The 23,525-nt window shown below is 60.0% G+C and overlaps 2 protein-coding genes across 2 annotated transcripts; one reads left to right on the top strand and one right to left on the bottom strand.

Moving 5' to 3' along the window:
* Positions 1-4,060: 4,060 nt before the first annotated feature.
* On the bottom strand, positions 4,061-15,142 carry Tmem38a (transmembrane protein 38A). Its single transcript, XM_042670683.1, has 6 exons — positions 14,977-15,142; positions 7,740-7,896; positions 7,449-7,633; positions 6,619-6,706; positions 5,553-5,670; positions 4,061-4,515 (listed from the first exon to the last, which is right to left on the bottom strand). The coding sequence occupies exons 1-6, from the start codon at positions 15,098-15,100 to the stop codon at positions 4,273-4,275; spliced, it is 915 nt and encodes a 304-aa protein (XP_042526617.1). The 5' UTR covers positions 15,101-15,142; the 3' UTR covers positions 4,061-4,272.
* A 1,022-nt stretch (positions 15,143-16,164) lies between these two features.
* On the top strand, positions 16,165-21,336 carry Smim7 (small integral membrane protein 7). The gene is made up of 5 exons (XM_042670684.1): positions 16,165-16,260; positions 16,343-16,384; positions 17,168-17,220; positions 19,050-19,140; positions 20,939-21,336. The coding sequence occupies exons 1-5, from the start codon at positions 16,235-16,237 to the stop codon at positions 20,952-20,954; spliced, it is 228 nt and encodes a 75-aa protein (XP_042526618.1). The 5' UTR covers positions 16,165-16,234; the 3' UTR covers positions 20,955-21,336.
* Positions 21,337-23,525: the final 2,189 nt, after the last annotated feature.

Raw genomic sequence — 23,525 nt, 5'->3', positions numbered from 1 at the left:
GAGTCTGGCCACCCCAGCTTCCTCAGGAGGCTGAGGTCTGGGGATCGCGGTTCAAAGCCAGCTCGGGCAGGAAAGTCCGTGAGACTCCTATCTCCCATAAACCACCAGCAAACCTGAAGTGGCGCTGTGGCTCAAGGGGTAGAGCGCTCGCCTTGAGCTGAAGAGCTGAGGGACAGCGCCCAGGCCCTGAGTTCAAGCCCCATGACTGACAAAAAAAAAAGCTGGAAGTGGCACTGTGGCTTAAGTGGTAGAGAGTCCAGCCTTGAGTGAAAAAGCTTCAGGGCAGCATCCAGGCCCTGAGTTCAAGTCTAGCAACTGACCAAAAAGAAAAAAGAATCAGGGGAGGGGCTGGAGGGTCCCCGTGAGCCATGGGCAGACGTGGGTGTGCGGGCTCGCCCCGGGCCCAGCCCGGCCGCCTTACCTGCGGGCGCGCTGCTGAGGTAGATGGCCACGGAGCTGGGCGGCGGCGCGGGCAGCGGCCCGGCCTGGCCGTGGAGGAGCCGCCGGCGGGTGCCCGGGCTGAGGGGGCCCCCACTCATGCTGCCCCTGGGACCCCAGACCTCACAGCTCGAGCCGGGGGCCACCCGGGAGGGGCCGGCCAGGGCCGTCAGCTGCTTTGGCCTCACAATCGAGGTGTCTGCAGCTCACCCCAAGGCGCCGCTCACCCGCGTCTCCCCGGGCTCCATAGTCGCCAAGCAACGGCGGTGCAGAGGCCCGGCCCTGCGGCCTCCCCGGCCCTGCCTCCCCAGCCGCTGCCTCCCCGGGGTGGAATCGGCGCAGGGGAGGGGGAGGGGAGGAGATGCCCCATCCCCACCCTGGGGGGCGGGCTTTCTGTGATTCAGGGACATCCCAAAATGTGCTCCCCCCACAACATGACTTTTCCCCTCCCTTCTCCCCCACCCCAAACTCCAGCTGTCAATCAATGCTAGCGCCCAGCCTCCCCCCCAGCCCGCCTCCCCGCTACCTGGGAGGCTGAGAGCTGAGACGGACGTTCAGTGCCAGCCTGGGAAGCGGAGGCCACGCCTGACCAGCCCAAAGCCAGACCTGGGGGCGGGTCAGGGGCGGAGCACCACGCTGTAGCAAAAAAGCTCAAGGACAGTGCTCAGGTGCTCAGTTCAAACCCCAGGACCAACGCGCGCGCACACACACACACACACACACACACCCCTATATACACAAATACACACACGCACACATACACACATGTACATGTACACACATGCATATACACATGTATACACATACCTATACACACATACACACACATTCACATATATTTACACATGCACACATATACACACATGTCCCACAAAAAAACACAATGACCCCAAGCCCACGGATGAACTCATTTCATCATCAGGGCTTTTTTTTGGGGGGGGTCCAGTCGTGGGGCCTGAACTCTGGGCCTAGGCGCTGTCCCTCAGCTCTTCAGCTCAAGGCGAGCGCTCTACCACTGGAGCCACAGCGCCACTTCCAGCTTTTTTCTTTCTGCTTATGTGGTGCTGAGGAATCGAACCCAGGGCCTCATGCATGCAAGGCAAGTGCTCTACCACTGAGCCACCTTCCCAGCCCACCTCAGGGCTTTTATATGGACTGTAGTGAAGTTCTCCAACTTCCACTTTTTCTCTTCCTTCCCTTTTTATTATTATTGTTGTTGTTTTACTTTTTTTGTCTGTAGTGGGGCTTGAACTCTGGGCCTGGGCGCTGTCCCTCAGCTCTTCAGCTCAAGGCGAGCGCTCTACCACTTGAGCCACAGCACCACTTCTGGTTTTCTGGTGGTTCATTGGAGATAAGAGTCTCAGTCTTTCCTACATGGGCTGGCTTTGAACCAAGATCCTCAGATCTCAACCTCCTGAGCAGCTTGGATGACAGATGTGAGCCCCGGTGCCCGGCTTTGTGGTTAGTTTTGGAGGCAGGACAGGGAGTCTCTACGCACTGAGGCTGGCCTCAAACTCGCGATTCCTGCACCTCAGCCTCCCAAGTGCTGGGATGACAGCTGCGGCCACCTGCTGGGTTTTCCTTGCTGACACTGGCCCCCATTCTCCACGGGGCACTCCCGGAGGGGCCGGCCCCTGCCCTGTCCACCCCGGAGGGGCCGGCCCCTGCCCTGTCCACCCCGGAGGGGCCGGCCCCTGCCCTGTCCACCCCGGAGGGGCCGGCCCCTGCCCTGTCCACCCCGGAGGGGCCGGCCCCTGCCCTGTCCACCCCGGAGGGGCCGGCCCCTGCACTGTCCACCCCGGAGGGGCCGGCCCCTGCACTGTCCACCCCGGAGGGGCCGGCCCCTGCACTGTCCACTGGCGGCCGGGCTCTGTCACCCCGGGGCACGCAGGGAGCAATCCTCACAGCCATGGCTCCGGCCGGGGACCCTGCCTGGGGCCCTCTGCTTCCGTCCTGTTCCTGCTGCTGGGGAAGGGGTGCAGGGAGGGCAGGGGAGACGTTACAGGAGAAAGCCTGCAGTGACTCCGGCCGGGGGTTATTTCCAGGCCCGCGTCTCCCAGCAACAGCTGAGGTCAAGGAGCTGGTTTGCCAGGGGTCGGGCGCCCGGCCAGACGCGGTGCTGCCCGCGGGGAGTCGGGCTGGGACAGCCACCCCCGGAGGGGACACACGGGCAGCGCGTGTGGCCCCCGCCCTGGGCCCCGCCCCAGGGCACCCGCCGCCCTCCCGCGTCACTCGGGGCAGAAGTCAGGGTCCCCGAGGCAGCGCTGCCCTCGGCGCGTCCTGGCTGGGCGGGCAGTGGGCGGGCGGCCGGGCTGGGCGGGCGGCCGGGCAGTGGGCAGGCGGCCGGGCAGTGGGCGGGCGGCCGGGCTGGGCGGGCAGTGGGCGGGCGGCCGGGCTGGGCGGGCAGTGGGCGGGCGGCCGGGCTGGGCGGGCAGTGGGCAGGAGGCCAGGCGGCCTGGGCAGGCGCGGGAGAGCGGCGCCCTCTGGTGGCCGCGGGCGGCACCGCCTCCGGATGCGCGGGGCGCAGGGCGGGTGATGGGCGGGGCGCGGGGCGGGTGATGGGCGGGACAGCGCGACTCCAAACATAAACCGCACATGAGACAAAGCGCGCGGATCCCGCAGTTCCGAGCAAAGGAGAAGCGACGTTTATTTGCTTATTCGGTTGTGGGGCTTGAACCCGGGCCCGGCGAGTCCCTGAGCGTCTGTGGCTCGAGGCTGGCGCTCTACACGGCACCACTTCCGTTTGTCTGGTGGTTCAGTGGGGAGGAGGCTCAGGTCCTTCCCTGCCCAGGATGGCTTTGAACTGCCATCCTCAGACCTCAGCTGGGTAGGTAGGATGACAAGTCACCCACACCCGGGGCCTGCCCTCTGACCTGCCCCAGCCCCGCCCCCCGCAAGCCACACCCCACACCTGAGGCCTCTCCTGAGCTTCTGCCCATCGCGGAGCCACGCCCCTACATCTGAGGCCTCTCCTCTGCTGAGCTCCCGCCCATCGCGGAGCCCCGCCCACCGCAAGCCACGCCTCTACATCTGAGGCCTCTCCTCCTGAGCTCCCGCCCCTCGCAAGCCACACCCCACACCTGAGGCCTCTCCTCCTCTGAGCTCCCGCCCATCATGGAGCCCCGCCCACTGCAGGCCACGCCCCCACAGCTGAAGCCTCTCCCGCTGAGCTCCCGCCCATCGCACAGCCCCGCCCCCATGCCGGAGGCGTGGCCCCGCGGAGCCCCGCCCCTCCCCGCGGGTCCTCCCGCCCCGCTGATCCACGCTGAGCCTGCAGGCCGGGCCAGCTTCGGTCTGAGGGTTCGAGCTCACAGGCCCCCCAGCAGAATGTGGCTTAGAACTCTTCTGGGGGTGTGTGCGGGCTTGGGGGTTCATGATGCAGTTTCTAGAGCAAAAAGGAACCAACCAGAAATCTGCCAGGGTTTCTGACTGAATTCTCTGTCCCCAACCCCAAAGCTATGGCTTTATGGAGGGGCCTGGCAGAGGGGGGGGAGAGAGAGAGGAGGGCAGAGAAGGGGGAGAGAGGGGGAGAGAGAGGAGGGGAGAGGAGAGACAGAGAGAGGAGAGAGAGGAAGGGGAGGCGGAGAGAGGGGGAGAGGAAGGGGGGAGAGAGAGAGGAGAGACAGAGAGGGGGAGAGAGGGGAGGGGGGCGAGTGACAGAGAGAGACTCCATTCCCATGGAAGTCCTTCATGCCACTGAACCCCACATCAGGTCAGGTGGGGAGCAGGAGGCGAAGGCCACTCACAGGGGAGTTCTCCAGCCAGGAGGCTCCCCATCCCGTCCCTACGGGGGGAGGGGTCCTGGGTGTGGGGCTGCTCCCCTCCCCACACCCCCTAATCCGCCTTCTTGGTTTTCTTCTTCCTGGAGCCCTCGCTCAGCTCCTCCTTGGACCTGGGCAGTGGGGAATGCTGGGGGCCAGGCCCCACCCCGTGGACACCGCCACCACTGTGGGCGGCCCCGTGGTTGTCATGGTGATGGTCGCCACCACCCCAGGAACCCCCAAACAGCACGGGGCAGACGTAGGCCTCCAGGACGTCGAACGGACAGCTGTGCGAGTGAGTGGCTGTGAGGAACACCTGCAGGGCGGAGGTCGAGGGGCCGTGGGAGGGAGAGGAGGGGAGAGGAGAGGGGAGTAGGAGTCACAGAGGTGGCCTGGCCCTGCATGCACCGCAGGACCCCAGCTAACTCCCCAGCTGGCCAGTTCTGGGGTGGTGGACTGGTCCCCACGAGTCCTCCCTATACCTGGTCTAGACCCTGTTGGCAGTGACCAGCTCATTAGGGCCCAGAGGTGGTCTGGGGTGCAGATGCTTTCTAATACACCCAAGGTCCTGGGTTCAATCTCCAGCACCATAAGAAAACCCAAACCCAAACCAAAAAGGGGTAGCTGGGCTGGGTGTGGTAGTTCACGGCTGTAATCCCAGCACATCTGGCACAGGAACCCAGCCCCTCCGACACCAGCACACAATGAGGGTCTGAGAATCAATCCCCCCAGCCAGGAATGCCTGGACAGTCAGTCCTGGAGCTTGAACTCGGGGCCTGGGCGCAGTCCCTGAGCTTTTCTGCTCCAAGCTAGCGCTCTACCCCTTGAGCTACAGCTCTACTTCTGGTGTTCTGCTGGTTGATTGGAGACAAGAGTCTCAGGGGCTTTGCTGCCCGGGCTGGCTTTGAACCTTGAGTCTCTGATCTCAGCCTCCTGAGCGGCTAGAATGACACGCGGCAGCCGCCAGCGCCCGCCTCTTACATTTTTGTTTAGTTTTATTTTTTCTGTCTTTTTTTTTTTTGGTCCTGGGGATGGGACCCAGGACACTGCACTTGCTAGGCAAGTGCTTTGCCACGGAGCTACAGCCCTAGCTAGCTCTCACATTTTTGACAGAGTCTCACTATGTCCACCTAAGGCTGCCTCAAACTCTCCATTCTCTGGTTTGCGCTTCCCCAGGGCTAGGATTCCAGACAGGTGCTACCATACCCGGCAGCTCCCAGCCTTTCCTCCCTCTGGTCTCCGCACCCGAGGCACTGGTCCCTCAGCCTTACGTGGGTGGGGCCCTGCACCTGCAGGCCTCCCCGGAGCCCCCCTGTGCCCCCCCCCAGCCAGGAGGAGGCCCCGGTGGCTTACTTTGCAGGACACCATGAACATGGTGAAGAGGAAGATGAGGCTGGCCTTGGACACGGGCAGCCAGCGCGTCTGCTGCAGGGTGAACAGGATGGCACCGTACAGGCTGGCCTTGGTGGGGCTGTGGGAGCAGACGCAGTGACCAGGACAGTTCCCGGCCGACCCCCCCTCCCGTCCCCCCCCCCCCCTGCCCCAGGCCCAGCTGCAGTAGGACTAGGCAGGTGGGTTAACCTGGGATAACCTGGCCCAAAGAAAGACCTAGCCTGGGCTCAGCTTCCGGAAGTTTCCCTGACGCTCTGACCCGGCCGAGCAGCATGTACCTGGGCCTCCACAGGCACCAGACCCTGGCGGTGTGCCCACGCGTTTGGGTCTGTGGGCAGCCACCAGGACACACAGGTCACTCCGGTGAGCTTGGGTGGAAGTCTGCTCGCCTCTCTGTCTGTCCCTCCGTGCCGGCCCTGGGTTTTGAGTGCGGGCCCGGGGTTTTGAATGCGGGCCCTGGGTTTTGAACGCGGGCCCTGGGTTTTGAGCGCGGGCCCTGGGTTTTGAGCGCGGGCCCGGGGTTTTGAGTGCAGGCGCTGGGTTTTGAGCGCGGGCCCGGGGTGTGGCGCCTTACTTCTTACTTCTCATTCTTTATTTTTTGCTCCATCACTGGAACGGTAGATCCACTCCCAGCTTCTTGTTGGCTCATTAGACACCAAAGTCTCACAGACTTCCCTGCCCTGGCTGGCTTCGAACCACAATCCTCACATCTCAGCTTCCTAAGCAGCAGGGATGACAGGCGCCAGCCACCCTAACACCCGCCATATTGCTTTTCTTACTTGACCAGTGGCAGAGATGTTGGATTCTGTCCAGAAGCTTCTTTTGAACCAAAAGCTCCTACTTACCCGTCAAAACCCAAATCAAATGTGCCCTTCCCCTCTGCAGCTCTCCCTGGCTGAACTGTGGCCTCAGTGTGTGTTTCCCCAGCCAGAGTCTCTGGAAGCGTCTACAAGGCAGTCAGGGGCTGAGGCCCTAACTCAGGGAGGGCTCCTCTGGCACAGGGGGGAGGGGAGGGGGCAGTACTCACAAGGACATGTGCAGAATCTCATTGGTCTCCGGCTTCCACACGCCCCGGAGCAGCTGCTCCACGCTGGACAGGAGGGCGACCCCAGAGCCTGTGCACAGGACAGGGCGGGGAGTGCAGGGCTGAGCTGGGAAAACTATCAGGGCCTTCAGGCGGGTGCTCAGCTGCTGAACCATGCCTCTGGCCCAGGCTTACACCGGCTGCTTTTGAGATGTGGGTCTCCCTTCTTGCTTGGACATGCACCTGTACATCCATCTGCCTAGTCTGTTTTACTTTAATTAATTAATGAATTGTCAGTTGTGGGGCTTGAGCGCTGAGCCTGGGCGCTGTCCCTCAGCTCTTCAGCTCAAGGCGAGTGTTCTACCGCTTGAGCCACAGCGCCACTTCTGGTTTTCTGGTGGTTCATTGGAGATAAGTCTCAGGGACTTTCCCACCCAGGTTGGCTTTGAACTGTGATCCTCAGATCTCAGCCTCCTGAGTAGCTGGGATGACAGGCGTGAGCCACCGGCGCCTGGCTCTTGTCTATTTTTTTTAAGGCTTCTGATCATTGCTGGGATGACAGGCTCCCATCATCAATCACATGGAGATGGAATCCCACAGGCTTTGTTTTTTCTTTTGCTCCAGGCTGGCATAGAACCGTGCTCCTCCCAATCTTGGCTGCCCCTGTGTAGGGTGATACACCACCCAGTCCGGTGACAGGCCATGAAACCTGAGTTGGCCTCAGACCAGAATCCTCCCCTTCTCAGCCTCCTGATCGGCTGGGATCACACAGGGGAGCGGCTGGCACCTGCCCAAGACGATTCCTGGGAGGGGCTGTGCCCGGTCCTGCTCACCTTTGACCCAGCCTGTGGCGATCATGATGAACCAGCCGTGGTGGTAGTGGTGGTGGGCGTGGTGGATACCCACGGCGATCTTGCGGACTCTCACCACCTCCTTCATGGCCACGAAGATGAGCTTCACGGGCAGGAAGCACACACACTTGTAGAACAGGTCCAGCGGGCAGAAGAAAATCAAGTACCTGTGGACAGCGGCAGGCGGGGTGAGGGGGACGCCCAGGCCATCCCGGGGTGGAGGGGGGATGTTCCTGGGGCCGAAGTGGTCGTCCGTCCTCCCCCCCCACATACCAGACGGCAGAGGCCAGCAGCACGCTGGAGTTGTTGCTGAAGTAGTCGATCACCGGCTCTCCCAGGAGCAGGTCGGCCAGGATGTAGCTGCCAAAGCAGTGCAGCATAGCGCAAAGCCAGGAGGCTGCAGGGTGGCGCCGAGACAACTCCACGGCTCCTGGAGGCAGGGGGCGGGAGGTGCCTGGGGTCACCACAGGGCCCACCTGCCCCGCCACAGCCTGGCTACTCAGCTGCGCCCTCCAGCTCAGCACGCCAGCGCTCAGCACGCCGGCGCTCAGCACGCCAGCAGGTGCAGCATTTGTAAGGAAAGAGGAAGTCTTCAAAAGCGCCTGGTCACCTCTGATCCCAGAAGTCTTTTGGCCGCCGGGGGGAAACTGAGGCGGGGGACGCTGTGAGGTGGCTATGCTACCTAACCAGATGCCAGGGTCCCTAGGAGCCCATGGTGGTCCTGTTTCTGCCTTCTTTTTATTTTATGGTCGTTGTAGGACGGACATAGAACTTACTGCTATGGGTAAGTTGTCCGCCCTGGGGCTTGAACTCCTAGCCCTATGTGCTGTCCCTCAGTTTTTCAGCTCAAGGCAAGTGCTCTACCCCTCGAGCCACAGCGCCACTTCCAGTTTTCTGATGGTTTATTGGAGAGAAGAGTCTCATGGACTTTCCTGCCCGGGGTGGCTTTGAACCGCGATCCTCAGATCTCAGCCTGCTGAGTAGCTAGGATGACAGGCTTGAGCCACCAGTGCCTGGCAAAACTGTTGTTTTTAAGAGTTCAAGGATGGGGGCTGGGAAGGTGGCTCAGTGGTAGAGCGCTTGCCTTGCATGCCTGAGGCCCTGGGTTCGATTCCTCAGCACCACATAAGCAAAAAGAAAAAAGCCGGAAGTGGCGCTGTGGCTCAAGTGGTAGAGCGCTCGCCTTGAGCTGAAGAGCTGAGGGACAGCGCCCAGGCCCAGAGTTCAGGCCCCGCGACCGGACCCCAAAAAAAGAAAAGAAAACTTAAGGGACAGCACCCAGGACTGACTGACACATACACACACACAATCACTCACACATATACACCAAAGAAGGGTCACCATAACAAGACCCTAGTCTCAACATGGAAGAATAAAAGCAGGAAGTCCAGTGGTGTCTGAGTAGGTTCATGGGATCACAGGTGCTAGGGATGCGGGATCAGTATCCATTCCCACTCTCATTCTTGTCGCTCCCCACCAATTCGTTTATTTTCTAGTCCTGGGGATGGAACCGGGGCCTGGTACACGCTAGGCTGGCGCTGCCCACCGCCCCCTCCCCTGGTACCATGCATTTTGTCTTCAGAGTCCTAATGCTTACTTATATCCCATTTTTATGTTCATATCACCACCTCCTCTTCATGCTGCACCTGAGCAGGGCCTGGGCTCTCCAGGGCCTAAACTCTGGGCCTGGCGCTGTCCCTCAGCTCTTCAGCTCAAGGCGAGCGCTCTACCACTTGAGCTACAGCGCCACTTCCGGCTTTTTTCTTTTTGCTTATGTGGTGCTGAGGAATCGAACCCAGGGCCTCAGGCATGCAAGGCAAGCGCTCTACCACGGAGCCACCTTCCCAGCCCCTCCTGGGGGGGGTGGTCTTAGAGCAGAATTTTATCAGGCTGATTCCCCGCCTCCCTGAGGCACAAAGCACCACCTGATGATCGTACTGATCGATTACTTCTGCAGAAATCTCAAAGCCTTGGACTCTTGATTTCCAGTGAGCAGGTCTTAAGGCAGTGGGACCTTTAAGAGGCGTGGCTTAGTAAGGCAATCAGCTGATTGGGAGGGACCTTGGCAGAGGCAGGGCTTCAGGAGATGATTAGGTCATTGGGGGTGTGGTCTCGGCAGGGGCGGGGCTTCGGGCACTTGGGGGCGTGGCCCAGGCAGGAACCCGGCTGTCCTCCAGGGTTGGTTGCTAGGAAACATGGGTGAGTGGTGAGGCTCAGAAGCCTGGCAGGGTTCTGGGGTTCCCAGCACCTACAGTATATAAATGAATGAACCAACCCACAAAACCCAGCAAGCCTGCCCGCAAGCCCCGTCTACCCGCTCCACCAGGGCCGCCTTCCTTCTGCACACAGCGCCATTCTTCCCCCATCCACCACCGGATTTGTTTTTGGTGGTAAGCTGGAGATGAGTTTGGTGGAGGTCGGGAAGGTGGCTCAGTGGTAGAGCGCTTGCCTCGCATGCCTGAGGCCCTGGGTTCGATTCTCAGCACCACATAAGCAAAAAGAAAAAAAAGGAGAAGTGGCACTGTGGCTCAAGTGGTAGAGCGCTCGCCTTGAGCTGAAGAGCTGAGGGACAGCGCCCAGGCCCAGAGTTCAGGCCCCACGACCGACAAAAACAAAAATAATTTTAAAAAGGGAGTTTGATGGACTTTCGTGCACCGGCTGGCTTTGAACCAGGATCCTCAGAGTAGCTGGGATGACAGGGTGACAGGCGGGTACCTGGCGGTACCCTCGACGTTTAAAGTTGCTCCTCTCTAGAGTACGTATGTCCTGTCCTGGCTTCTATTTAAAACACGGCTCAGAGGCCGCCGTGCTTTGCAGAAATGGATCCCTGTACACCTAAAAATAACGCCTGGGCTTGAATTCCTTCCTGGGCCTCTGTGTCCTCTGGGATCAGGCCTGGAGCAGGGGTGGGGCGGGCCTGTCAGGCACCTGTGCTGCTGAACCCATGAACACAGGCTCCCCAGCTGGCTCCGCCACTCACACCCATGCCCATCCCCCAGCCTTCTGTGGCAGGCAGCTGGGAATGAGCTCTCCCGTGTGCAGAGGCCTGGGCTCCATCCCCAGCCCCCGCGGGAAGAGAAGAAAGCAGAACGCTGGCTGTGGAATCCATGAATCCTGTAATAGCATCTTTTTTATTTTATTTTTTTTGCCAGCTCTGGGGCTTGAACTCAGGGCCTGATCGCTGTCCCTGAGCTTCATTTACTCAAGCAGCGCTCTACCACTTGAGCCCCAGCGCCATTTCTAGTTGTTTTTGTGTATGTGGTGCTGAGGGATTGAATCCAGGACCTCATGTGTGCAAGGAAAGCGCTTTACCACTGAGCCACCTTCCCGGCCCCACCCTCTTTTTTTGGGGTTGGTGGTGGGGCTTGAACTCAGGGCCTGGGCGCTGTGCTGAGCTGCACAGTCAAGGCAAGCGCTCTACCACTCGAGCCGCAGCGCCGCTTCCTCCCAGCCCCTTTTCTATTCTGTGGAGCTAGGGTCTCACTGTGTAGTCCAGGCTGGACTCTTCATCTGCCTGGCCTCCACTTCCCCAGAGCTGGGCTGACAGGAGCGAGGCATGACCAGGCCTGGCAATACTGGACTTCTGGGTAAGTCCTGGGACCCTGGTTCAATCAGCCCTTGTACGGGGCTCCTTGGAGGAAGAGGGCGCAAACTGCTTGGAGTGTATACGGAAGATGTTTCTGGTAATGGAAGGAAATAGAAAAAGCTGAGGGGCTGGTCGCTGGTGGCTCACACCTGCCAGCCTAGCTACACAGGAGGCTGAGACCTGAGGATGATGGTTCAAAGCCAGCCCAGGCAGCAAAGTCCATTGAGATGCTTAGCTCCCATGGACCACCAGAAAACTGGAAGTGATGCTGTGGCTCAAAGTGGTAAAGCGCTTGCCTCAAGCTGAAGAGCTAAGGGACAGCACCCAGGCCCTGAGTTCAAGCCCCACCACTGACCCCAAAAAAAGAAGAAAAAAAAAAAAAGATAGTGAAGGTAGAAATCTGAGTGAATTTTTATTTGTTTTTGCTAAAGGCTAGCATTCTACCACTTGAGCCACAGCGCCACTTCTGGCTTTTTCTGTGTCTGTGGTGCTGAGGAATGGAACCCAGGGCTTCATGCATGCTAGGCGAGCACTCTACCACTGAACCACCTTCCCAGCCCAGGGGAATGGATTTTTTTACAGGAAGCCTGGGGAGGGAACGCAGGGCCTTACACAGGGCTGGCAAGCACTCTGCCCCTTAGCCCCTGAGTGGATGGAGTTTGGATACCAGGCTGTGTTTGGGGGAGGACAATGCATCTAAACACATGTGCTGTATTGTCTGGATCTCTCAGTGACTGAGATAAGCCTTGTTCTGCAAACTTCTGAACTCAGATGTGCCTCAGTTTCCTCCCTGGAAAATGTAGATCTTAGCCCCAGACTCACAAAGTTGGAGGAGGAGAAGCTCCTATTCCCTCCCCCCTTCCCCCCCCCCTTTCACACACACACACACACACACACACACACACACACACACACACACTCACACACAAAAGGCTTATAACAAGGTCAGAGGCAGGAGTGGTGGTCCAGGCTTGTAATCCCAGCACTTGGGAGGCTGAGGCAGGAAAACAGCAGGTTCGGGTCCGGCCTGGCCTACATAGTGAGATCAAGCCCCACTCCTCAAAGCAGCAGTCTCCAACCAGGGATCAATGAACTGCAGCCATTAGCTGGACCTGGGGGCGTGGCTTTGTGAAAGGGGCGTGGCCTGGGCTTGGGGGTGTGGATCAAGTGTTACACACTAGCCTAAAGGCCTGGAATTCAAACCCCAGTACCCACCTAGGTAACAACAACATGTGTGTGTGTATTTTTGGGTATGTGATGCTCAGAACATTCTAGAACCAAGGTGCAGCTTTTCTGGGAAACAATGGCTTTGGTGGTCCCAGCTCCAACTTGGTGGGTTCTTACCTGGATGTCCTCACCTGACTTGCGGATGGATAAATCTCAGCTGGGGATGGACCCTGTGTCCTCCCCCCACTTCGAGGACCGTTTTGGGGTGTTATAGTGGTGGGCCAGCAGCATCCCTTTGGTGGTGGGGAGGTTGGGAAACAATGGTACAGAGAAATGGGTCTAAATCTGTGACCTTCCAGCCCCGCGGTCAGCCCCCAACCTGCCAGCAACTCTCCGGAACTAAACACGGCCCAGGTCTGATCCTCAGATACCCGCCTCTGGAGTAGCTAGAGTCCAGGTGTGAGCCACTGGTGCCTGGCTACAAAGGGGTCTTTCTGGCTACAGAAGAGTTTTATTGTATTTTATTTTTCTAGTCCTGGGGCTTGAACTCAAGGCTTGGGAGCTGTCCTTGAGCCTCTGTGCTCTACTACTTCTGCCTTTTTCTGGAGATGAGAGTCTCAGGAGCTTTTGTGCCCCAGTTGGTGTGGAATTGCGGTCCTCAGATCTCAGCCTCCTGAGTACCTCGGTGACAGGAGTGAGCCATCGGCTTCCGGCCCGTAAGAATTGTTTTCTTTTTTAAGTTACCCAGGAGAGCCTGGGTGTGGTGGCTCACACCTGAAATCCCTGCTATGTGGAGGCTGAGGTCTGGAGGACTGCAATTTGAAGCCAGCTGGGAACCAACAGCTGGGTGTGTGCGGTAGTCCACACCTGTCACCACTGCTACTCAGGAAGATTAAAGAAGAGGACTGAGCGTGACTCCAGGCATAAACTCCACACCCGGGGCCTCAAAATAAAGGCAACAGTGCTGGGAGGCGTGGCTCCAGTGTCTGAGCGCAGACTTAGCAAAGCACAAGGCCCTGAGTGCAAACCCTTGAACTGCCAAATAAAAACAAGAGCTGGGCGCTGGTGGCTCACGCCTGTCATCCCAGCTACTCAGGAGGCTGAGATCTAAGGATCACGGTTCAAAGCCAGCCCCTGCTCAACCAATCGAAAACCGAAGTGGCGCTGTGCCTCAAGTTGCAGGGCACTAACTCTGAGCGCAGAGAGGGGGCAGAGAGGAGAGGTGAGAGGCAGGCCCTGGGGTGCGTTGCGCAGCTCCCACACTGCACCGTGTCTCCCCACACGCCAGCATGGCCGGCCGTGCTCCTTGGAGCTCCTGTAATCCCAGCGCCAGGAAGGCGAAGGCAGGAGAACCCAGACTTTTCCAGAATAAGTTCAAGACCAGCTGAGCTACCTGTAAGGCCTAATCCCAACCTCTGTCCCCACCCCCCACCCCAAGAAAAACAAGCTCCTAGAAGCATCTAGTATGTGCAAGTCGGGGCTGAGAACCTGGACATTCAAATGTCAACTTTATGGAACCTTCTGGCACTTCTGGAGGTTCCCGCGTGGGCCTGGATTCTTGCCCCGGGGGGGCTGCTGCTCCTGGCTGTGAACGTCCCGGGCTCTCCACACACCCTGAAGGCCAGGGCTCCCTGGAAGCCGTCTTGGAAGGCCGGCGCGCTCGGGCACGTTACGGGCAAAAATAGCAGGGCTGAGCTGGTGAAGGGCAGATTCCCGCACCAGGCGGGCACAGCGGGGCACGGCCTGCAGCTGACCGGTTCCCTTCCTCCCGCTCCCCGCAGCTGACTGGTTCCCTTCCTCCCGCTCCCCGCAGCTGACTGGTTCCCTTCCTCCCGCTCCCCGCTTAGTAGGAGCCGCTGTTTTTTACCACCTGAAAAAATGATAACGCTATCTCCATTCTGGGGGGGGGGGTGCTTCCCTTCTGGGGGTGCTTCCCTTCTGGGGGTGCTTCCCTTCTGGGGGTGCTTTCTATCTATCCAAGCGGGAGGCAGGGCTGCACGGTTCCAGCCACTGACTTCTCCTCCTCCTCCTCCTTCCTTTCCCTCAAGCTGCCACCAAACCGGCTGGCGACTCGAAGAGAGTCGCCGGAGACGGAGGGAAGCTCCGTGGCGGTGTCGCCCTCGGGGGCGAGCTCTGGGCGAGCACAGGGTAAGGGAAGGAGTAGGTGCCGCCGGGCCGCCCGCGGGGCGCAGGCGCGGGCCAGGGCAGGGCGGGGGTCCGGGTGACCCGGGGGCTCGGGTGTCACCCCCCCCGCCCGGCGCGGCGCGCCTTCCTTATATAGACAGCGGCCGCCGCCGCCCCGCGCCCGCCAAGGGCGGCCAGGGGAGGTCAAGGCGGCCGGGACCCCAGCCCGCGCCGCACCCGGGCCGCCCCGCCGCCCTCCACACCCCGGCCCCCGGCCCGGGACCCCGCGAGCCCCACGACCGGCCTCGCGCCCCCGGCCCGCGCCGCGCGGGGCGCCCCGCACGTCCCGCCGCCCCGCTCACGCCGCCCGCGGCGCCCCGCACGCCCCAATCATTCCGCCCCCGGCGCCCCGCACGCGCGCTCACTCCGCCCCCGGCGCCCCGCACGCGCGCTCACTCCGCCCCCGGCGCCCCGCACGCCCCGCTCACTCGGCCCCCGGCGCCCCGCACACGCGCTCACTCCGCCCCCGGCGCCCCGCACGCCCCGCTCACTCGGCCCCCGGCGCCCCGCACGCGCGCTCACTCCGCCCCCGGCGCCCCGCACGCGCGCGCCGCGGCGCAGGCCCCCGCTCACCTGGCTCGTACTTGAGGTAGAGGATGGAGACGATGAAGTAGCTGAGGTCGAAGACCGGGAAGAGCGGCACCCGCGAGAAGCTGAGCGCCAGCTCGCCCAGGCTCAGCGCCGACAGCAGCTCCATGCCGCCGAGACCGCGGGCCCGGCCCCGCGCCCCACACTGCGCCCCGCCGGGGCCGCCCCGCGCCAGCGCCGCCCCGGCCCGGCCCCGGAGCGGGGCGGGGAGCCCGGGAGGAGGGGCCTGGAGCCCGGGAGGAGGGCCCGGACACCCCGGGAGGAGGGCCCGGACACCCCGGGAGGAGGGCCCGGACACCCCGGGAGGAGGGGCCTAGGAACCCCGGGAGGAGGGGCCGGGCACCCCGGGAGGAGGGGCCTAGGAACCCCGGGAGGAGGGGCCGGGCACCCCGGGAGGAGGGGCCTGACACCCCGGGAGGAGGGCCCGGACACCCCGGGAGGAGGGGCCTGGAGCCCGGGAGAGGGGCCGGGTCTCCCCGGGCGGGCTGGGGAAGGCCCGGCCGCGGAGCAGGTGCCCGACGCTCCCGGCCCCGCCCTCTGCCCATCACGGCCCCACCCAGCCTCCCCTCGCCTTTCCCGCCCTCCGGGAGCAGGTGGACAGGAGGCTGCCCATCCCGCAGGCCTGTCCCCACAGGACCGTCCCCGCACTGCGGGTCCGCTGGGTGCCGTCCCGGGGGCCTCGATGAACACCGCTGGCCTCTGGGGCCGAAGCAGGGCCCAGAGGCGCCGTGCGGCGGTCGGCGTCCCGGCTCCCGCGGGGACCCCGCAGTGCCCGCGCGGCCAGGGCCGCCCTCCAGGGGAGCCCCTTTTGGGGATCTACTGAGTTGGAACATGTGTCGGGGAGGCCACGCGGGGACCGGAGGACCCCGCCGCCTCCCCGCAGCTCAGGGGCCGAGGACCCCCGGCACCATCCCCCAAACTGGACCAGGTCGGCAGGCCTCGCGCAGGCGCAGTCCGCTCCGAACGCGTGACCCACTTCCAGGGCCACAGATGCTCCACCCCTTCTCTACGTCACTTTATGTCCCCGCCCCACTTTCCCAGAAGCACCGCCTCCTCAACGGGGAGCGGCGCGCGCACTCCCCTGAGGTAGTCCGGCCTGAAGAGGGCGGGACCCTGAATAACTAAGCTTTCGATTGGTGCAGCCTTCGCAAGAGGTGCCCCATGATTGGTCGACTCTTGCTCCTCTCCCCGCCTTTCCTCAGTACTTCCGCTTCCGGTTCGGACGGACGCCACGGCAGTAAAGATGATCGGGGACATCCTGCTGTTCGGGTAATTAGTGGGGGGACCGGAGAGTGGGAACGAGAGCCCTATGGGCTGGGAGGCGTCTGATAAACGCGTTCTCCTCCCGCAGGACTCTGCTGATGAATGCGGGGGCCGTGCTGAACTTTAAACTGTGAGTAGGCCGCGTTGGGTTGCGGCGCCACCAAAGAGCGCGCAGGCCCGCCCCCTCCGGCCCCGCCCCGCCCTGCCGGCCCCGCCCCGCCGGCCCCGCCCCGCCCCGCCGGCCCCGCCCCGCCGGCCCCGCCCCTCCGCGTCTCCCTCCCGCCCCGCCCCCTCCGCGTTTCCCTCCCGCCCCCTCCGGGCCCGCCCCGCCCTACCGGCCCCGCCCCGCCCCGCCGGTCCCGCCCCTCCGGGCCCGCCCCGCCCCTCCGGGCCCGCCCCGCCCCGCCGGCCCCGCCCCTCCGCGTCTCCCTCCCGCCCCGCCCCCTCCGCGTCTCCCTCCGGCCCCGCCCCCGCCCCCGGCCCCGCCCCCCGCGTCTCCCTCCGGCCCCGCCCCCGGCCCCGCCCCAGTCCCCCGCGTCTCCCTCCGGCCCCGCCCCCGGCCCCGCCCCCCGCGTCTCCCTCCGGCCCCGCCCCGCCCCGTTCTCCTCACTTGACCTTGTGGGCAGCCTGGGCTGGTGAATCTGGGCCAGACGTCCTGATCTCCCCTCCCCCGTGCCGAGAGCCTCAGGTTCATTCCCCTCCCCCTCCCAAGAAGCAGCCCCCGAAGTCGGCGTTGGAGGAGGACCTCGTTCACCCCTGTGGCTTCAGGCCTGCTTGGACACTAGCTGGACAGCTGTCCAGAGAGGGACAGTCCACGCCCCACAGTTACACAGCAGTGGAGCTGAGCAGTACCCACAGCTTCTGAGCGGCCCTAGGCCCCATGAAAGCTGGACATTGTTGCTTGTCTTTGTAGGAAAAAGAAGGATACGCAAGGTTTTGGGGAGGAGTCGAAGGAGCCGAGCACAGGTAAGGTTTTCTTCCCGGACCCTGGACTTGTACAGTCTACATCAAAGGGCACACTTCTTTCCCCCCACGTCATCCCCACATTTTCCTTTTTCTTTCTTGTGCCCATCCTGGGGCTTGAACTCAGGGCTTGGGTGCTGTCCTGAGTTTCTTGTATGTCAGGCTAGCACTCTACCCCTTAGCCACAGCTCCACTTAGAGCTTTATTTTGGGTGGGAGGGGGAGGTAGCTTATTGGAGGTAAGTCCCACAGACATTTTTGCCCAGGCTGGGTTTGAACTGTGATCCTCAGATCTCAAACCTTTTTTTGTTGCTTTGTTGTTGTTGGTTGTGGGGCTTGAACTCAGGGCTCGGGTGTTGTCCCTGAGCTTCCTTTGCTCAAGGCTAGCACTCTACCACTTGAGCCACAATGAACGCCACTTTTGGCTTTTTCTGTGTATGTGGTTCTGATGAACCGAACCCAGGGTTTCATGCATGCAGGTCAAGAATTCTACCACGGAGCCACCTTTCCAGCCTGCCTAGCTTTTTCATTGATTGAGATGGGAGTCTCACAAACTTTTTTTGCCCAGAGTGGTCTCGAACCACATGCTTTCAATCTTCTCCTGAATGGGTAGAATTAGGCATGAGAGCCTTGTGCTGGAATTCACTGTTTAGGCCAAGCTGGTCTCAAACTTGAGATCCTCTTACCTTAGGCTGCCGGGTGGGGGGACTGCAGGTGTGTGTCACCACACGGCCATCTTTGGGGGAATTTGGTTTTGGTGCTATTGGGGATTGAACTCCCCCAGCTCTGGAGATGGAGCTCTAAATCAGTTGGTGGGTGATCTGGCCATGCACTTCTGTGTGCTCATTCAGGCGGATCTGCCCATTGGTCACAGCTCTTGGAACAGACTGTAGTGATCTTCTGGATTTTAATCTCCCGTTAGCTGGGATGACAGGCGTGTCTAACCATGCTCAGCTGGTTGTTGAGAATGGAGCTTGTCAGCTTTTCTGTGACAGCTGGCCTTAAACCTAGATCCTCCTGCTCTCAGCCTTCCAAGCACCATAATAGGTGTGACTGCCATGTTGGCTTCTCTCTGGCCTGTTTTTTTTTTTTTTTCCTGTTGGTCATAGGGCTTTGACTCAGGGCCTGGGCACTGGGTCCTGTCCCTGAGTTTTAGTTCTCAAGGCGAGCGCTCTATTGCTTTGAGCCAAAGTTCCACTTCTAGTCTGGTGCTTTATTAGAAATAAGAGTGTCTTGGACTTTTCTGCCTGGGCTGGCTTTGAACAATGATCCTTAGATCTCAGCCTCCTGAGTAGCTACGATTATAGGCGTGAGCCACTGGTGACCAGCTTCTCTGGCCTCTTAATATACTGGATTATCCACCCCCCCCCCCCCAAGTGGGGCTTAGATCCTGACATCAGAGGAGACCAGACGGAATTATCATCAAAGCATGCTTTCTGCTTGAATTGCTCGAACTAGAGATGCTTTTTTTTTGCCTGGGGGGGGGCGGCGGGAGGGAGGGCAGTTGTGGGGGTAGGGGTGTGTGACATGGATGTTGTGGCTGAATCCTAGGCTCTGTGTGTGCTAAGTAAGTTAGGATTCTACCACTGAGCTACAACTTAAGCCAAGAGTGACTGTTTTCCCATGTTTGGGGTTAAAGTCCCTGGACAGACTCTCATTGGACAGACTTAAATCACATGCTCTTTTCTGAGCCAATCAGAGGCTGCAGAGCCTGGTATTGTTAGGGGATTGGTCGGTGGCCGGTCCAGTGGGGAGGGCAGAAATCACAGTAGCTGCAGTGGCTGTGGTGGGCTGGTGACCTTTGTAATGGAGAAGTGGTTTTTGGCTTTCCAGGCGACAACATCCGGGAGTTCCTGCTGAGCCTCCGATACTTCCGGATCTTCATCGCCCTGTGGAACGTGTTCATGATGTTCTGCATGATCGTGTACGTGGGTCCCTCGCTCGGCCCTCTTTCAGACCAGCCCCTGCTGGTCATCCTCTATCCTGCCGAGTGCACTTGGGAGCTCTTGCTTTCTGCTTCCATTAAAAACTCTCCAAGCTAGTGGGGAGCCTGGGGTGGAGGTGGAGCACGAAACCACGCGGCAGTGCCCAGCCCCGCCCCGCGCCCAGGCCTCTCCCTTCTCCCACCTCTGTGCTCAGCCGGTACCTATGTTCAGTCAGGTGGGAAGGTGGGGTAGTGGCCTGCTAGCTGCTGGCTCCTGCCTGCAGCCACGCCAGGAGGTGGCAGATCTGTTTCTGTGTTTATGCCTCCTTCATGTTCTCACGAGGCTAAAAAATGCCCAGGTGGTTGCTTTACCACTGGAGCCACGCCATTGGCCCTGCTTTTTGCCGGTTAATTGGAGATGATGTCTGAGGCTTCTGCCTTGGCTGGCTTTCAACCTCCTCCAGGTCGCAGCGCCTCAGAAACTAGGATTACAGGCGTGACCCACCGGCAGCGGGCTAGTTTTGCTGCAGTTTGAGTTTTTATAGCTGGCATGAGATCGGGGGCCAGCTTCATTTCTTTGCAGGTGGAGATTCAGTTGTTCCTGAAGCTGTGTTCTTTTTTGTGTGTGTGCTGGTCTAGGGGCTTGAACTCAGGGCCAAGGCTCTGTCCCTGTACTATCGCTGATGGCAAGCGCTCTGCTGCTTGAGCCACAGCACCACTTCTGGTTTTCTGGTGGTGAATTGGAGATCAGAGCCTCAGACTTTCTTGCCCTGACTGGCCTTGAACTGCGATCCTCAGATCTCAGCCTCTTTGAGTGGCTAGGATGACAGGTGTGAGCCACCAGTGCCGGGCCACATTTCTTTTTTCTTTCGGAGTAAGTTTAGATTTATGGGAATGTTACAGAGATGATTCAGGAAGTTCCCATTTTGGGGGGAGGGGTCACTGCTGGGGTCTCACACTTAGGGCTTCCTGTGTTGTGACTCCATACTGTCTCCAGACAGCACAGATACTGGTCCTGTCTTCTGGGTTTTTTCCAATGAATAGATCTTTGTTTAGTCAAAGTGTCAGTGCCTCATGAGTGTACGTTTAGGTGCTTGGGAGGGTGAGCTGGGGAGATCCTGGTTCAAGGCCAGTCCCGGCACAAAGTTCACGGGACACCAACTCAACAGTAGCAGGGTGTGTTAGTAGATGCCCATCACCCTGCCCACAGCTGGAAGCATTAAAGTCAGAGGATTGAGGGCCTGGCTGGCTGGGCAACGAATAAACCCGACTCCAGTGTAACCAAAGCGCTGAGGATGTGGCTACAGTGGTAGGCCACCTATCTGCCTGGAAGCCTGAGGTCCCAAGTTCAACACCACCCCCCCCCCCCCCAAAAAAAAAATCTTTTAGTGATGACAGCTACCACAGCTGCAGGAATGAAAACATGGGCTGAGATATAGACTGCTGGGAAGGGTTCAGCCCTGTGTCTGGCGGGGTTTGGATCCAGGACCCCATCTGCTTGCAGCATCTCTAGATGGTTCGGTCTCTTCTCCAACATGGTCACCTGGGCCCTCCTCCTCCTCCTCCTCTTCCCCATCTTCCTCTTCTTTTCCTCAGCTGCCCTCTCCCCTCCCCAGCGAGAGGACATGCTTGTGGATACAATCGTTATGTTGTATTACTGAGTTACTGATCTGAAGGAACTGGTTCCGGGTCACTGGGTACAGGATGGTGTCTGCCATCTTGCCGTGCAGTGGGTCACGTGTTTTACTGGAAGGAACTCCCTGCTCTCATGGCCTTTTTTGCCCTCTGCCTTTTCCAGATTGTTCGGCTCCTGAACCTGCAGACAGAACCCAGGCCTCCCCTCCCCGGGCATCGAAGCTGCCTCCTCCCTTCCCGATATTGACTTCCAGCAAACCAGGGACCTTCCCAGCAAGCCCAAGGTCGCGGTGGGTGGGCAGGGTCACGCGTGGCCTTGCGTGCCAGTGTGGCGTGGCTCACTGGGGTTTGGAACTGGGAAGGCCTCCTGAAGGCTTAAAGGGCTGGGCTAACATGGCAGTCCCACATGAAAGAAGGACTTCTAGAACCTTCCATCGTGGTGGACTCTCTCCTCTGGCCAGTGCTCACGTGTAACCTGCTTCCGGATATTTCTTGGTTGACTTATAATAACTATGCTTTTGGTTAGAGCTGTACAGATTTTTTATAAATCGTTTCACTCCACAGATCTGTGCTTTTTTTGCCAGGGTTTGGCCTCTCCCACTTGAGACTCACTCCTTTCCACTTTTGCTGGATCGTTGGAGATAAGAGTCTCTTGGGGTTTCTGTGCTTGGGCTGGTTTTGAACTAGGATCCTCAGCTCTCGGCCTCCTGTCTAGCTGGGATGACAGGCGTGAGCCCCTGGCGCCTGTCTAGCTGTATCTCTTGTACCGAACTTTACCCGGGCGCAGGGCTGGCTGGGAGCAGGAGCCTGTCTTTTGGACAGTTTATAAATAACTGTCTTGGACAGTGTTGCTCTCCGGGGATGGGGCCCAGATTCCTCCTCCAGCCCGCTCATGCCCAAGCCTTCCCCGCAGCTTTCAGGAGCTTGTCACCTGTCACGGGGTGCCGCTGGGGCGCCAGGCCCTGCCGAGCTTGGCCTGGGTGAGCCCTGGAAGGACGGCAGGGACGGGCGGAGGGCGCCCTGCTTCGGCCCCTGCAGTAACGGCGATGCCGAGTGCTTGCTTGCGCACCGCGCTCCGCTCTGAGGTCGGCGCTCCCGCGTGCGCTTCGTGTAGGTGATTTCCAGGGTGTGGCAAGTGGAGCGTTCAGTCCAGAAGCTTCTTTGGGGGACAGCACGCTCCCAGTCGCAGCACTGTGGGGTTGGTTGGTTGTGGTTTTTGAAATTCTGACTCGTAGCAGAGCCCAGAGCAAGGAAGCCACAGTGGAGGGTGCTGGAAATAAAGCTCATTTCTAAAACTGTTTCTGCTTAATATATATCCTGTATAATTTAAATATGGGGGATTCTTGGGTTAATTGGTTTTTCTGTCTCCCCCACCCTTACCCCCCAAGTACCTGGGACTATAGGAGTGCATTTCTGTGTTTGGCCCTTTTTACAGTCTTGAGGTTGGAGGTCTGATTCCAGCTTGAGACAGGGCTTCATGACGGACCTCATGCTGGCCTTGAACTCCTGCCTCAGCCTCCCACCTAGCCGAGATTAAGTGTGTACCACTTTGCCCAGATTATCCCCCCTCCCCCAAACCAGCCACTGGAGTTTGACCTCAGAGCCGAGCTTCCTAGCCAGGCAGGTGCTCCGCCCCCCAGACCTTTCGATTGGGGACCGATGTTTTTCCTGAGGGCTAGCCCTGGCTCATGGTCCTCCCTGCACCTCCCCTCCTGTCCAGTCTGGCCTTGTGTGTCCAGTGGCCACCTGATGTCGGCCGGTCCTCCCGTGTGAGGGGAGCTGGGGTTTATGCGAGAGATGCCCACTCTGAGGAGGGAACGGGGCCGGGGTTGGAGGTGGTGGCATTTTCTCCTGGTGAAGCTGGATAAGCTGAGGATCCTTCACCCTGCCCCACGTCACCTCAGTTGTGAGAAAAATGTCAGGCAGGGGGCTGGTGTATCATGCCTGTAATCCTACTAAGTGACTCAGCAGGCTATGATCATAGGTTTGAAGCCACCTGGGACAGGAAAGTGAGAATCCCATCTTCCAACTACCCTTCAAAAGCCAGAAGCGCCAGGTCCTGGTGGCTCATGCTTGTAATCCTACTCAGGAGCCTGAAGTCTGAGGATCACAGTTCAAAGCCAGACTGGACAGAAAAGTCCGTGAGACTCTTAACTCCAACAAACCACCAGGAACTGGCGCTGTGGCTCAAAGTGCTAAGAATGCTAGCTTAGAGCAAAAAAGCTCTGGGATAGTGCCCAGATCTGGGGTTCAAGCCCCATGACAGGAGTGGCAGGATGAACGTGTCAGGTAAAGCACCAGCTTCAAGTGAAAAAGCCAGGCAAGAGCATTAGGTCTTGAATTCAGGGTTTGAACTCGGGGCCTTGCATTTGCGAGGCTGGCACAATGCAGCCGAGTGACAATGAACCCAGCTCTTTACTTAAGATGAGGCTCTGCTTCCCACCCCAGCGGAAGCCTGGGCTGCCATTGCCCATTCTGTGCTTCGGTCCCTGCTGGGTTGTCTGGCCTGCACTGTCACACCCGGCTTATTCAGATAAGAGGTCTAACTTTTTGCCCAGGCTGGTCCGCAAGTGCAATCCTCCACCTTGAGTAACTGGCATTACAGGTGTGCCCAACAGCACCTGGCCCTCCATTTCCTGTCTTTATTATGAAACGTGTCTTAACATTCATGCAGGCAGGACAGGTGCGGATTTCCCAGGGTTTGTTTTATGGAGCTAGAGCCCAGGTTTTCCCCCACACACATAGAATTG

Source organism: Dipodomys spectabilis, unplaced genomic scaffold (genome assembly GCF_019054845.1).
Source record: "Dipodomys spectabilis isolate Male_0828 unplaced genomic scaffold, ASM1905484v1 ptg000573l, whole genome shotgun sequence".
In the NCBI taxonomy this organism is placed as follows: domain Eukaryota; kingdom Metazoa; phylum Chordata; class Mammalia; order Rodentia; family Heteromyidae; genus Dipodomys; species Dipodomys spectabilis.
The sequence above is the reverse complement of the archived record's forward strand: the minus strand, read 5'-3'. Positions and strand labels throughout refer to the sequence as shown.

Excerpts from the sequence above, each read along its gene's own strand:
- Smim7 (XM_042670684.1), top strand. The coding sequence starts at position 16,235 with ATGATCGGGGACATCCTGCTGTTCGG. Across the intron at positions 16,385-17,167 it reads GCCGTGCTGAACTTTAAACT|GAAAAAGAAGGATACGCAAG; the intron begins GTGAGTAGGCCG and ends TTGTCTTTGTAG. Across the intron at positions 17,221-19,049 it reads GTCGAAGGAGCCGAGCACAG|GCGACAACATCCGGGAGTTC; the intron begins GTAAGGTTTTCT and ends TTGGCTTTCCAG.
- Tmem38a (XM_042670683.1), bottom strand. The coding sequence starts at position 15,100 with ATGGAGCTGCTGTCGGCGCTGAGCCTGGGCGAGCTGGCGCTCAGCTTC. Across the intron at positions 7,897-14,976 it reads CTACCTCAAGTACGAGCCAG|GAGCCGTGGAGTTGTCTCGG; the intron begins GTGAGCGGGGGC and ends CCCTGCCTCCAG. Across the intron at positions 6,707-7,448 it reads CGCCACAGGCTGGGTCAAAG|GCTCTGGGGTCGCCCTCCTG; the intron begins GTGAGCAGGACC and ends TCCTGTGCACAG.